This window comes from Oryzias latipes, chromosome 4 (genome assembly GCF_002234675.1).
Source record: "Oryzias latipes chromosome 4, ASM223467v1".
Taxonomy (NCBI): Eukaryota; Metazoa; Chordata; class Actinopteri; order Beloniformes; family Adrianichthyidae; genus Oryzias; species Oryzias latipes.
The window spans coordinates 4,112,997-4,125,882 of record NC_019862.2 but is presented as its reverse complement, the minus strand read 5'-3'; the positions used below and the strand labels follow the sequence as shown (position 1 = coordinate 4,125,882).

The 12,886-nt window shown below is 40.6% G+C and overlaps 1 protein-coding gene across 2 annotated transcripts; it reads right to left on the bottom strand.

Annotated features, from left to right (window-relative positions):
- Positions 1 to 2,750: 2,750 nt before the first annotated feature.
- On the bottom strand, positions 2,751 to 10,605 carry LOC105353909 (GTPase IMAP family member 8-like). Of its 2 annotated transcripts, none has more exons than XM_023954022.1 (6): positions 9,109 to 10,605; positions 6,871 to 7,605; positions 5,640 to 6,335; positions 4,298 to 5,071; positions 4,032 to 4,199; positions 2,751 to 3,956 (listed from the first exon to the last, which is right to left on the bottom strand). In XM_023954022.1, exons 1-6 carry the CDS (start codon positions 9,122 to 9,124, stop codon positions 3,691 to 3,693), a joined length of 2,655 nt encoding a protein of 884 aa, XP_023809790.1. In that variant the 5' UTR covers positions 9,125 to 10,605; the 3' UTR covers positions 2,751 to 3,690. The 2 variants fall into 2 exon arrangements, with proteins under 2 accessions (XP_023809790.1, XP_023809789.1); XM_023954021.1 differs by having other exon boundaries at positions 5,640 to 6,338; positions 9,109 to 9,776.
- Positions 10,606 to 12,886: the final 2,281 nt, after the last annotated feature.

Sequence of the window (12,886 nt, the reverse complement as noted above, 5' to 3'; positions counted from 1 at the left end):
TAACAGAAGAGATCACATCAATCCTGTGTTAGTTTCACTTCAGTGGCTCCCAGTGGATTCTAGAATCAAGTTCAAAATCCTCCTGTTTACCTATAAGGCCTTACATGGTATGACCCCATCCTATATTAAAGACCTCGTAGTGCCTTACCAACCAAACAGAAACCTTTGTTTGCAAAACGCAGGACTGCTTGTGGTTTCTAGAATTAGTAAAAGTACGGTTGGAGGTAGAGCGTTTAGCCACCAAGCCCCTGTTTTATGGAATAAGCTCCCAGCTCATGTAAGAGAGGCCGACTCAGTTTCTACATTCAAAGTTAGACTGAAAACATTCCTCTTTGGACAGGCTTATTGTCAGACTAGTTAGTATTCAGAGATTATTTACCCTACTGTTAATGTGTTCAAATTAAACTTAACAATAATATTAAAGTTGTCACTAGGCTGCTAGAAGTTTGAAGCTGGGGTAACTATGGTGCTCTGGGGTTCTGTCCTCTTTTCTCATCTACTTCTACCCTCCTTCTCTTCTCTATTCTTGATCATTATTCATCATTTAGTTCTCCATGCCTCTGTTTGGTGGAGTGCGATTCATGTACTGTCCCTCTTTCCAGTGCTTCCAGATTCCAGTTGGCTCATCCGTGCTCCTGTACCTGACCGAGTACCTCGTCTCTGCTGCTGCTCCTACACCTGGCTGTGGATCCTGTCTCCGGCTCGACTCGCGCCCCCGACTGTCCCCCCAACTTCCTCTGGATGAAGCCCGTCTGCTGAACTTTAAATATGTAGTTGTAAGTTAAATAAGTAAATTTTTCTCTATGAGTTCTGGTAAATCGCCTGTCCGTCCTGGGGGAGGATCCCTCCTTCATGGGGGCACCCCTGAGGTTTCTTCGTTTTTTCCAGAATCCATTTTTTTAGGAGTTTTTCCTTACCGTGAAGGGGGGTTTGAGGACAGGGATGCCCAGTTTAGTTAGTCTGTTTAGTTAAAGTTTTAGTATTACCCTATTGAAGTCTGTACATTTATGATCCTTTTTGATTGCATGTTTACCTTACAATTACCGGTACGAAGCCCACTGAGTGTGATGACTGCAGTCACACAAGATTATTATTAAGGTGAAGTGTACAGTTCCATTTGTATTTGTATGTATTTTTGCTATGGTTATTTGTGTATATTGATTCTTTGTTTGAGTTTTCATGTGGAGCTGTACCAGCTTGAGGTGGCCTAAAGATGGTGCCAAATGGAGAGGCTTTCAAAAAGGGTTCTACCATTACCGTCCAGGTAATGTTTTTTGTCTTAACCCCCCCTTGTATCATTAATGGTTTAACTCACTTATTTAAAAGTCCCCAGGTGTGGGGTAATGTTAGGTCAGTCATTTGAGTTCTTTCCTAAGTAGCAAGTTTGTTGACCTCTTTTATGGGCCCTTTTAAAACTGTTTGTTCAGAGGGATCCTTGACATTAAAAATCTATTTTTGGACTAAATATCTGTACTTTCTGCCCCTGTTTGTCTGATCCATCACACTGAGACGACTGTTGTGAATTTGGGCTATACAAATAAAACTGAATTGACTTGAATTCTGGCCTTGCAAAGTTCTATTAGTGATTTCTTGTAGGTGTTTTTGAACACACATAAACTTTTGCTTTGTTTTAAATCTTCATCCAATCTGTTCCATAAATCCACACCACAATTTGATAAACACATTTTTGTTTTTGTAGTACGAATGCAGTGCTTTTTGAAATTCAGTTGTTTTCTTTGATCGTAACTCCCGTCTTTGTCTCTGAACATTTGCTGTATGTTTATTGGAAGTAAGTTTTTTTTTCTGGCTTTATACATGATGAGTGCCGTCTTCAGTTTATCTAGATCCCCTAATTTCAATAAATCCAACTTTAAAAACAGTGAGTTTGTATGTATCCCCTAATTCACTCCAAGAACTATTCAAATAGCTTTTTTTGGTAAGCTGTACAAACAATGTAGATTTGCTTTATAAGTATTTTCACAAGCATGTGACACAAAAGGTTGGCTCTCCGGTGAACATCCAGGGTTCTGACATTGAGATTGTGGACACTTTTAAATACTTGGGTGTTCACCTGAACAACAGACTGGACTGGTCCAATAACACGGATGCTCTGTGCAGGAAGGGTCAGAGTCACCTTCACCTGTTGAGGAGACTGAGGTCGTTCGGCGTGTGAAGACACGTTTTCCTGCTCTGCAGCACTTTTTGTTAGTTGAATAAATCCCTAGCCCTGGAACTGTGTGCCTCCCGTCTCTGCATTTTGGGTCCTTCTTGCTCACCAGCCCTCCCCAACCTGACATCTTCTTCTCTAAACTGATATTTATGCCACCATGTTGCAAACAAAATATTCTAGGTAGCAAATGAAAATATTCGATATTTGCTTTCAAAAACCTTTTTGCTTTGAAAATTAAAAAAATAAAAATAAGTCATTAATGATCATTGTGGTTCAGGAGGAAAGACTTAAGTTCAACAAATGAAGGAATGAATATTCGTCAAACCTAAGTCTTTCCTCCTGAACCACAATGATCATTAATGGCTTATATGGTGGCGCAGTGGTTAGTACTCTTGCCTCACAGCAAGAAGACCTGGTTCAAGTACCAGCTGGGGACTTGAACATTATGAACATTATTGATGTCAAGCACAGACAAGATAGCTTGACATCAATAATGTTCATGTTTGCATCAAAATAAAAAGAATCCAAACAAGAATCACTTGATTCATAAAACCGTGACTGCAACAGAAAAAGCAGATTCTCAGGTCAATCATCGTTTTTTTTCAATTAAAATGTTTAAAACAAAGTACATGCTCATGACCATGGCAGAAACAACAGAATTCACTCGGTCCTTACACTGTAAACCCCTCACAAGCACAAGACTCATACATTCATCCTGTAGTTTACTAAAGTTCTGGCACTTCATTTTGAAAGGTTTAACTCAATGACAGATTCTTGTTAAATATGTGAAAACATTCAATGTTGTCGGCCCACACACAATTAAGAATGGGTTCATAAATTCATACAAACTCTACTTCAATAAAAGATTGAAGGAGTTACCACATTTACAGTCACACAAGAGGCAACAAGACAAGGATCAGTTTGAATCATTTTGGTGTCACAGGACTGCAAGAGCCGACTATTGGGCAATGGAAAGGGACGCCCTAGACATCAAATGCATCACATGCAGCTCAGACCAGCCTTTACAGAGAGAGAAGGGGGGAGTCAGGAGTACACAATGGCTGCTTAGCAAGTGGGGTTGGGTCAAAGGTGGGTGGTGAGAGCAGCGGTGGTGTCTAGAAGAGGTGACTTAAAAGTAACTAAGGAGTCATGCACTGTAAAACGTTTTTGAAACAGTAGTAGTAGAGGTAAAGAGACTCATTTTGAACAACAGCAAAAAGTCATCTGTACAGCTGGAATGAAATCACTCAAAATGGGTCTTCTGTAGCTAAAATTAGACATGTTGATTATTATCGTCATGTTTAGAAAAAGACAATGTAGCAGAAATTAAAGATCCCGAGCTTGGAGCACAAGGGTGGTATATTTGTAATGGGGCATTTCATTGCAGCTAGACTGTTGTTGTAAGTTGTGAAAATGTTGCTACTGTTTAATAAAGTAATTTGAGGTAGGTGGACTTTAAAGATTCCCGTAAAACCTCTAAAACCATTCCTCACAGACCTACTTTCCCTTCAGGACCTTTTTTATGTGGTCTGATCTGAGCAAAACCCAAATTCTGAGTCACCAGTTCTAAAGTCCATTCTATAGTTTTCTGAATATTCCTGACCAGTCATCAGAGAGATTTGTGAATTGTATCCTGAAGATCTGGGGAAGTTTATCGTCATCTGGTTGTCCTTATTTGTGCTGATCTGAAGACTGGCCACCCAAGCCAGAACTTGGTGAAAGCTGCTGGTTGGATTATGTCGTATGAGGGAGCCAGAGATAGAAGATGCTGAAGTTGCACCTCTCACTGAAAAGGACAAAAACGGTTTAGGTAAAACTGTGTTGACGTGTTTACCAGCAGAGATCATAATTTTGAACTTACGGTCAGGCATCAAGGCATCCATGCTGCTTCTAAGGAACTCTGTGGATTTCAGGATTTCCTGATCCAGCCTTTCAACAGCCGTATTTATTTTTGCATTCATTTTCTTCTCCTTTACTTCTCTGTTCTTTTGATCAGCAGTCCTGCCTCTGGGTTTGGCCCGGTCACCACCTGGAATTTGTTGCAAAAAGACCTGGTAAGACCTCATTTTATGTGTAGCATACCATGATATTGGACAGAGTGATAGGACCTGAGGGTGTAATACTCACGGAATCCTTGAGTTTCAGATCTCGACATGTTCTCATTCAGGTCCTCTTGCAGCTCGAGGAGTGTTGTTTTGAAGTTGCTCATCAGCTCCAGCTCCCTCCTCCTGTACTCTTTTTCCAGCCGTTGTTTCAGCACATTCTTCAGCTGAATCCTACAGAATTTCTCAGAGATTCTCAGGTAGACATCATTCATGTTGGGGCAGAAGAGCTGGCCTGTGTTTGCTGCCACCATTTCCTCTATCTTTTCAAACAGCTTTGTGACCTGACTCAGATCTGATTTCCTGTTGTTCATGGAGTGGTATCTGTTCTTACACTTGTCCACCAACCAGCGCAGAGACTCTTCTCTTTCAATGTGCTCTTCTATGGATTTGTTTGGTAGTTTGTCTTCATGAGTGAACAGAACTAGTGTGTGTTTCCAAATACTGGCACCAAAAAGGTTGACGTGCTCCTCCAACTTGACTTTCTCTGTCTCTGTGAACTTCAAATCCAAAGGAACCACCAGCAGCACAGCATGAACTCCTGACTCGCTCAGGGACAGACTTCGGACTATTTCTCTGTCCATCTGCTCTGTAGAGCAGGAGGATTCCCTCCGCCACCCAGGTGTGTCAATCACTGTGACCTGTCTGTCGCCAACCTGCCTCACTTCCTTATGGCACTGCTCATCCTGACCCGCAGAAAAGACCTCTTTATGCAGGATGATGTTTCCTGTTGAACTCTTTCCAGAGGACCTCTCCCCGAGCAACACAATCTTCATCTCTTCCAGCTTGTTCCTCATTCCTGAGGAGAAAATAACTTCCATCATCTCAGAGTGGGATGCAAATGAACACAAATATTCTTTTTTCAAAGAAAAAAAACCCTTTTTCTTTGGTAAACATCTTGAGTTCTTCATAATAATGAGCAGTGTTGGGTAAATTACTTCTAAAAAGTCATTCATTACTTTACTTAGTTACTGATTACCTATCATTACCTATTTGAAAAAGTAATTCACTACTCATTACTTCACCTTTTTTTACTCTCAGATTCAAATTCTCAAGAGGAAAACATTTTGGACAAACTGGATCCTCTCGTCTTTCTTTTAACTTTATTTTTGAAGTTACATGTGGGCTGTGCCACTGCTCAACCTCAGATGAACCTGTAAAACTTTCCTTCGTCTCTATCAAATCTGACATTAGGTCACTCTTCTGAAAACCCAAAGGACTATCTAATGCCTCCATGTTGATTTTCCCTGACTTTAGGTTTTCCATTACAATGAGTTGCACCTGTCTGTCTGTCTCTCTATGTCTGTAGTTTGTTCTGTGAGTCTACTAAACTACCCCCCCCCCCCCCCCCCCCCCCAATAACTCACCTGTAAGGAGATTCCTCTGGGTCTGGACCAGCTTCTGCCTCAAAATGGCTCCTTCTTCCACACTTCTTCGTTTCTTTTCCAGGCTCATAAAAATCTGCTGGTCTGGAATAAAAGGCTGCCATGCGTTTGCAGCCACAGTCCCGGTGATTTTCTCTAGCAGCTCTGTGACCTGTGTGTCTTCCTCTGCATTTTTGTTATTAAGAACGTGGTATCTGTTTTCACACTGTTCAATCAGAGACTGTAAGGCCAGCCCTTCACCTTCAATGTACTCCTCTATGGTGCTGGTTCTCAGCCAGTCTCCTCTACTGAAAACTAGGATTGTGTGTTTCCACACTGCTTCACCGAGGAGCTCCACATGCGAGGTCACTGCGTCCAGGTGCTTGGCGTTGAAGGAGGTGTCTGCGTCTATCACCAGCAGGAAGACGTGGGGTCCAGGGGGACACAGAAACAAGCTGCGCTGCATTTCGTCCTTGACTGCCTGGGGGGTGTCCTCCGCGGGGAAACCTTTCCACCAACCTGGACTGTCAACCACAGTTACTTCAGTTTGGTCCACAGAACCGTGCCGCACTTCCGAGTGCACTGTTCGTTTTCCATCATGTTCTTTGCAGCCCAGGATGGTGTTCCCGACACAGGTTTTTCCGACCCCTCGGCTGCCCAGCAGAACTATCTGGAGTTTTGGGATGGGCGTCACATCTCCTGCTGTCAGACCAAACAGACAATGATTAGGTGTATAGTTCATAGTTTGAATACCCATCAGATACATGAATGTTTGTTTTACAATGAAAATAAATCCTAAAGGTGAAAATATTAAGTTTTCAGATTTCTATTAAAATGTGAGAAAATAGTCTAGTGATGTGTGCACAGAAATGATCGACATCTGTGTGGATTGATCATGCGTTGCTTTCCTAAAACTGTCTGGAGAGCTATGATTAGAATGACTGTAAACATGAAATACTTTCTATTCATAAGAAAACACACACGTCTAAAGGCAGAAGAAACTTGAACCAACACCTGAAACGAAACAACAGCAGATATTTGCAGAACCGGTCAGTTTCTATGAGTCCTGATGGTTTCAGATTATGAAAATACCTGAAAGAGTTCTGGAATTTCAGTGGTTCCTTGTTTCCTTTCCTACCTGCTCCTGCATTATGAACTGACTTTAAATGAACTCTTTGTGTTCCTTCTATAGCAGAGTCAAGACATTAATAGACAGTTTTGCTGTTGTCTTCACCTTGCATGAATTTTAGCATACGTTGTCTCTCTTCCTCAGCTTTTCTTCGTCTCTCTTTCGCTCTTGAAGCCACCTCGTCTTGCTTCTGTCTGATCTTCTTCAGAATGCGCTGGTCTACTTCGTAGCATCTGCCGCTGTTGTTCCTTGCCATCTCCTCAATCTTCTCCAGCAGCAGAGACACCTGAGATGAGTTATCTTTGTCCTTATTGTTGAACATGTGGTATCTGTTCCCACACTTCTCTATCAGCCACCTGAGGGCCAGTCCTTCGCTCTCGATGTGTTCTTCTATGGTCTTCTCTCCCAGGAAATCTCCAAAAGTGAACAGCACCATACTGAATCTCCAGGCATGCTCTCCCAGGAGCTTCATGTGCTCCTCCACAGTGATCTTTTGCTCCACAGAGAAAGCCGAGTCCACAGGGATGACCAGAAGGAAAGCGTTGGGGCCCGGTGGACACTTGGAGACATTGAGCCTAAACCTTTGCTGGTCTCTTTGTGGGACATCTGAAAGGCAGAGAGAGCTTCTCCACCCTGGAGTGTCCACCACAGCCAGCTTCCTGCCCCCCACCTCCCCCTCAATCATTTTGGACTGATGCGTCCTGATCCGGCCGAAGTCGAACTTTTTCTGCCTCAGAATGGTGTTGGCAGATGAACTTTTTCCTGCCCATCTCCCACCAATCAGCACCAGTCTGACCTCTGACAGGAAGGGGCTCTTCGGTGAAACACATTTCCCATTGTCTGAAACACAAAGATTAATTCATGATCTGTCATTTCATAAGCTCAAGTATAAACCAACAGTCTTTTCAACACACGCTGTCCCACTCCAGTCATCTTTTGATCTATTTAAGTCTTTCCAGTGGTCTTTCAATTTTGATGACACTGTTTTTGACCAAAATCTAAAAACCTGCACAAGACAAAAGCAGGAAAGCTTATGGCTACTCAGCTGAAACAGAAAGAGGATAACTTTATAATATTTAAAAATGAGGAGGGGATTGTAGTTTAAAACAATCTTTTTTTTCTGTCTGCTCCTGATTCACCATGATATGAAAATAGAAGTATTCAAAAATACAGTTTAAATCTTAATTTTCTTTATAAATGTCCTCCATCATGAGAAAAATGCTACAACAACTTGTTAAAAACAACATTTGCATTGGAGTAGGTCTTGAACACTCTCCTTCAGGTCTTTATTTAAAAACTGTCTTTTTAAAATAACTTGAAATTAAGTAACCCATTAAAAAGCAAAATTCAACAAAAGTAAAACAAAAACTAAATAGAAAATGAATCATGAAAACATGCAAACAGTGAAAAAGTTGACGCACGCAGCACCACATTTCAGTTATGTTTGTTAATGAGGATTTTTCGCACTGGTTTGTTATTACCTCAAAACTAAACTGTTTTCCAGCACATAAAAATGACATTTGCTGTTCTAAGTTAAATCCACTTACAACCAGCCTAAATGAGGACAGTTTGAGTTTGCAAAAGAAATATGAAAAATTTCACAAGTCAACTTTTTAAATTTTTTATTTGTACATTTACTGTAAATATGACAGCCTTGTTCCTCCTTTTCATTCGGAATGTTGTTTTGGTGTTTTTGGGCTGTCGGGAACTCAGTGTGTTTGTCTTCCTTGAACTAAAAAAAAAAAAAAATCTGGTCTGACTGGTTTATGCGGTACCTAAGTTCTGCTTTTAAGTGATTGACTTCAGGCTTTGCAGCCTAAATGCAAAACTGTTGCTGGAATAAAATGACTTTATCTGAAACTGAAAAGTTTAAATTGTTGCAATAATACCAAAAAAGCAATCTGTTTGCAAGATTTTAACAGTCAAGTTTCAAAGAAAACAATTTTTGTTGGTTAAATGTCCTGCATATTTCATTAAAAAAATCCTGCAGAGTGTTAACCTAAAACTTTTTAGACAGGGTTCAAACAATTCTTACAGTTGATAGAGAAGTGTTGCACAACCAAACTCCTGCAGCAAAGCCCATAAATGAACTTCATCACTTTATTCTCTTCTAAACTGATGAAATGCAAGTGAATTGTGTAAACAGAGTTACGCATTTCCCCAATAGCTACATGTAAAAATGTGTTGGGGTGGTTTTGACTTAGCACCTCACAGATTTTCTTCTTTTACTTTAGTCTGCAGACTCTTCCAACTAAAACCAGCAACCAAATCTAGACACACACTAAGGTTTTAGAGACATTAAAGAAAAAAAATATGAATTTTCAGAGCAAAATATCAACTCACCAACTGCATCGCCCATTTTGCTCCTCTGTTTGTTCTTTTTCCACAAGTGATGTTTAAACTCCTGTGAGATCTATGGAAGGATCAGAACAGATTCCTTCTCTCGTTGCAGCAAAAGAGAAAAGACCGAGCTGTCCCACTGCAGAGGTGTGTCCCAGTTCTAGTTTGCAGCAATGTGGTCTAACCTGTCAAACCCAGACAAGTGTTTGTGTGCTTGACTAAAAACACAAAAGTGAAAGAAAACATCACTAAGATGAAAACGCAGAAGACCCAAATGCTTTATGAAGACTTGATACAAGGATTTGATTTTTTTATAAAAGTCAGATGATTTGAGGATTGTACACAGAAAAAAAACTTTGAAATGTATTTGCAAGAAAAGTCAGCTGTTCTGTTGATAATCCTGTACAGATGGAATCCTGACTTGTGGCATTTTTCAAAGGGCAGCACACATTTCCCCTGTGTGGGACACATTGTTCATATAATTAAGTATCCATCCAGAAATTTAAACGCACAAATGTAATGATACTGGAGCTGCTTGTGCCATTTGTGTTCTTTTTATTTGTCTTTTTTGCTTCAGTATCTTTACAGGCTCCTTCCTGCAGGACATGCGGCTGTGAAAGAGCGGTCAGGTCAAATGCTGCAGATCTTTCTCCCTGAGTGCATGTTATGACACCAACAAGTTATTCCACATCCAGACACCCATCCATCAATTTTCCGAACCTGCTTAATTACTTTAGGAGTCACAGGGTTGCTGGAGCTTATCCCAGCGAATGTTGAGTGAAGGCAGGGTTCACCCTGGATGATTCACGAGTCCATCGCAGCAGCGCACAACAATGCACAGATACATTCACAGTTTAGAGTGATCTATAATCTATAATTTGGTCTGTGGGAGGACAGCGGATTGCTCAGGGAAAACCAAGAACACAACTCACAAAAACTATTCAATGCATACCCTCTTGAGATGGGGCGCCCACATTCGAGGACATCATGTTTTGGGTGTTTCTAACATGTTCTTTTGGCATTTTTCTAATGATGGAGGACATTTATAAAGACGTTAAAACTCAAAATATCATTTCTGAGTATCTCTTTCCCACCTGGCAAATGATGTCTTTTAGATAACTAATATACATCCACTGTAAATGTCTGCAGGACATCTTTGACAACTCTATTTTACTACTCTTTTAAATGTTAAATTAGAGGTCTACGACACATCTACCTGTCATCATTAAATCTTGGTATACTTCTAGTTGTCTTCCAGAGTACTTTTTCTAAACATCCATTCATCCTTAGAACGCACTGAGGCTATTTGTTCACAGAAAACTATGACAAAGTTACAGACACCTGCATCAAAACAACAATCAAACACATATTTCTGTTTAGATTTTTAACTTGTCGTATGACTAAACAAACTGATGGTAAAAGGTTTCATGTTTTATCAGAGTGGATTATTGTTATTAGAATGAGCTGATAGCACATTTTCTGATCTTCTTCTGCACAACAGAGTCTAGTTGTGGTTCAGAGGCAAAGTTCTAAAAGTATAGAAATTGTATTGACATATATAGATTAAAGCTAAAAAGTACACCTATGTTGTTGTGTTTATATTTGATAGTAAAAGGAGGAAAAGGATGAAGGCGCACCAAAGTCTATCAAAAGAAACATGTTTAACTTGACTTTTCTATTTTCTATCTAGGAAATGTTTAAAAAGCTTCACTTTTAGACGTCTAACAATACACAATCATTAGATGTCTACAGGTAGATGTGTAGGAGACATTTACTGTATATGCAGACATCGTTCAGAACACTATTGGTGGACCTCTGATGGAGAAACAAAATAGAGATGTCTAGATGACTATTAGATAACCAATTGACATCAAGTGCTGCCATAAACGCAGCACGTCAAGAGACCACCGGAACGACACCTGCGGTGCGGGCCTTAGGAAGAACTATCCACGGGCCACTGGAGAGACTCATCCACAAACCACCATCTCCTGACCAGAGGTTGGCATACTCTGGTTTAACGACAGTAGACGACGGCGGAAGAGGTTAAAAGGAGAATGGGGTTGCACCAGAAAAGACAAGCTAAATACTATAATAACCGTAGGAAAAATGCGCACTTCCTAACGGGTGACTTAGTCTAGGTCTGGTCACATCCATTATCCAAAGCAACAGATAAATTTCAGCAAAGCTAGCGCCTAAGTGAGAAGGGCCAGCAACATGTATAAGAAAACTGGGACCTGTTAATTATAAAGTGTGTATGGTGGACTCACAAAGAGAAGATGTGGCACGTGTAGAACTTTAAAAAGTATAATGGAGCAAATCCCGATTAGCCACCAGCTGGATGGGGGGCCTATGTAGCATTGCCACACAAATATAGGATTGTCATATCGCTGTTGGGATAAAAAACAGTAAATGCTTTCCAAATTAGCCACCAATGTTAATGGTCCAGTATGTCATTGTTAAGTTTCCAGGTGAGCACATTATAAAAGTTTGATTTGTATGTATTTGGTTTTGGATTATGTTTTGTGGACTACAAATATGGCGGCCAAGAGACTTCCTGCCGATGACTTCTGGTTACTCAGGTGTGTGCCTGATGACAGCTAATGACAGCACAAAAGAGGGGAAGATGGAGCCAAGCAGGAAGGAAGGAGAAACAAACTGGCTGGGATGACGTTTGACTGCTGCTTGAAGGATGGATTAGCAACGGATGGTTCTATGGATTAAAAAAGATAAGGAATATACCTGAACTTTCTGCCACCCTTCCTAAGGTCTTCCTTCACCAGAAGGTCTCACGATTTCCATCACAGCTGATCCGGTAAGAAGTCGTTGACCATCGGATTGCGGGCGGAGCGTCACAGGCCCCACTATCTTTGAGACTGCTTAGTCCAGAGGGACAAAAGACACCAAAGAAACTTTAAAGTACTGTGTAAATAAGAAAAAGACTGGGTGTAGTTGGGTGGTGGTTTCTACTAAAGGTGAAGTTGTAAATATATGTGTATATTTCAATATATCATAATTACCTGGGAAACCTCATTGTGTTGGAGTTGTTTTGTATAAATGGAGAAAAAGAATCAAGCACATTCAGTTAAAGATTGAGATCCCTGATTAATTTTTGTAAATACCCTCATTTAATGCAGAGTGTCACAAAGTCTCTTCCATCACGTGAACAAACTACCCAAATGGCTCACCTACAACAGGCAAGGCATGAAGAGACCGCAATGTATAATAGACCTCTATGAAGTTATCTTTATCAGATTCATTATGCATATCTACAGCTGAAAGCTTTGAAATAGCTGTGATTAAGATATTTAGGATACATGTCCGTGCCTAGTGGGTAATTCAAATTGCATACAAAAAGATGCCGTTTGAAAAAGCTTGTAATTGTAACATAGAAGCTATAGTTGGTTGTCCACAAGATCCCTGCTCTGCTCCATTCTGAAGCATCCACTTGCAAATAAATAAACACATTCATTTCCTCATTTTCCTCATCCAAGCTGGTCTCTGGCTCAAAACTGTTGGGCTGGATAGCTCATATTTTGCTCCCCAATTTTGTTGCACCGGTAACATTAGGTTGGAGGGGGCTGAGGGGCTGTAAGCCAGTGGGAAACTGCATAAATTCACTGTATGTTCCACTATATAATGGCTTTGCCATTTTGTAGAAGCTAAAATTCCAAAATCCAGTGCCCTAGAAATTTCCCAGAGGCCCCTGTGAAAAACTAGTGTGCATTGATGCTCACTAGATTAGCAAAGATAGACCACCATGAATGGTGTTTGAATGTGAAAT

Bases quoted from the DNA above. Each gene is read 5' to 3' on its own strand.
- LOC105353909 (XM_023954021.1), bottom strand. The intron at 6,339-6,870 runs GTGAAGACAACA...TTGGTCTGACAG, and splicing joins TATGCTAAAATTCATGCAAG to CAGGAGATGTGACGCCCATC. The intron at 3,957-4,031 runs GTAAGTTCAAAA...TGTCCTTTTCAG, and splicing joins GGATGCCTTGATGCCTGACC to TGAGAGGTGCAACTTCAGCA.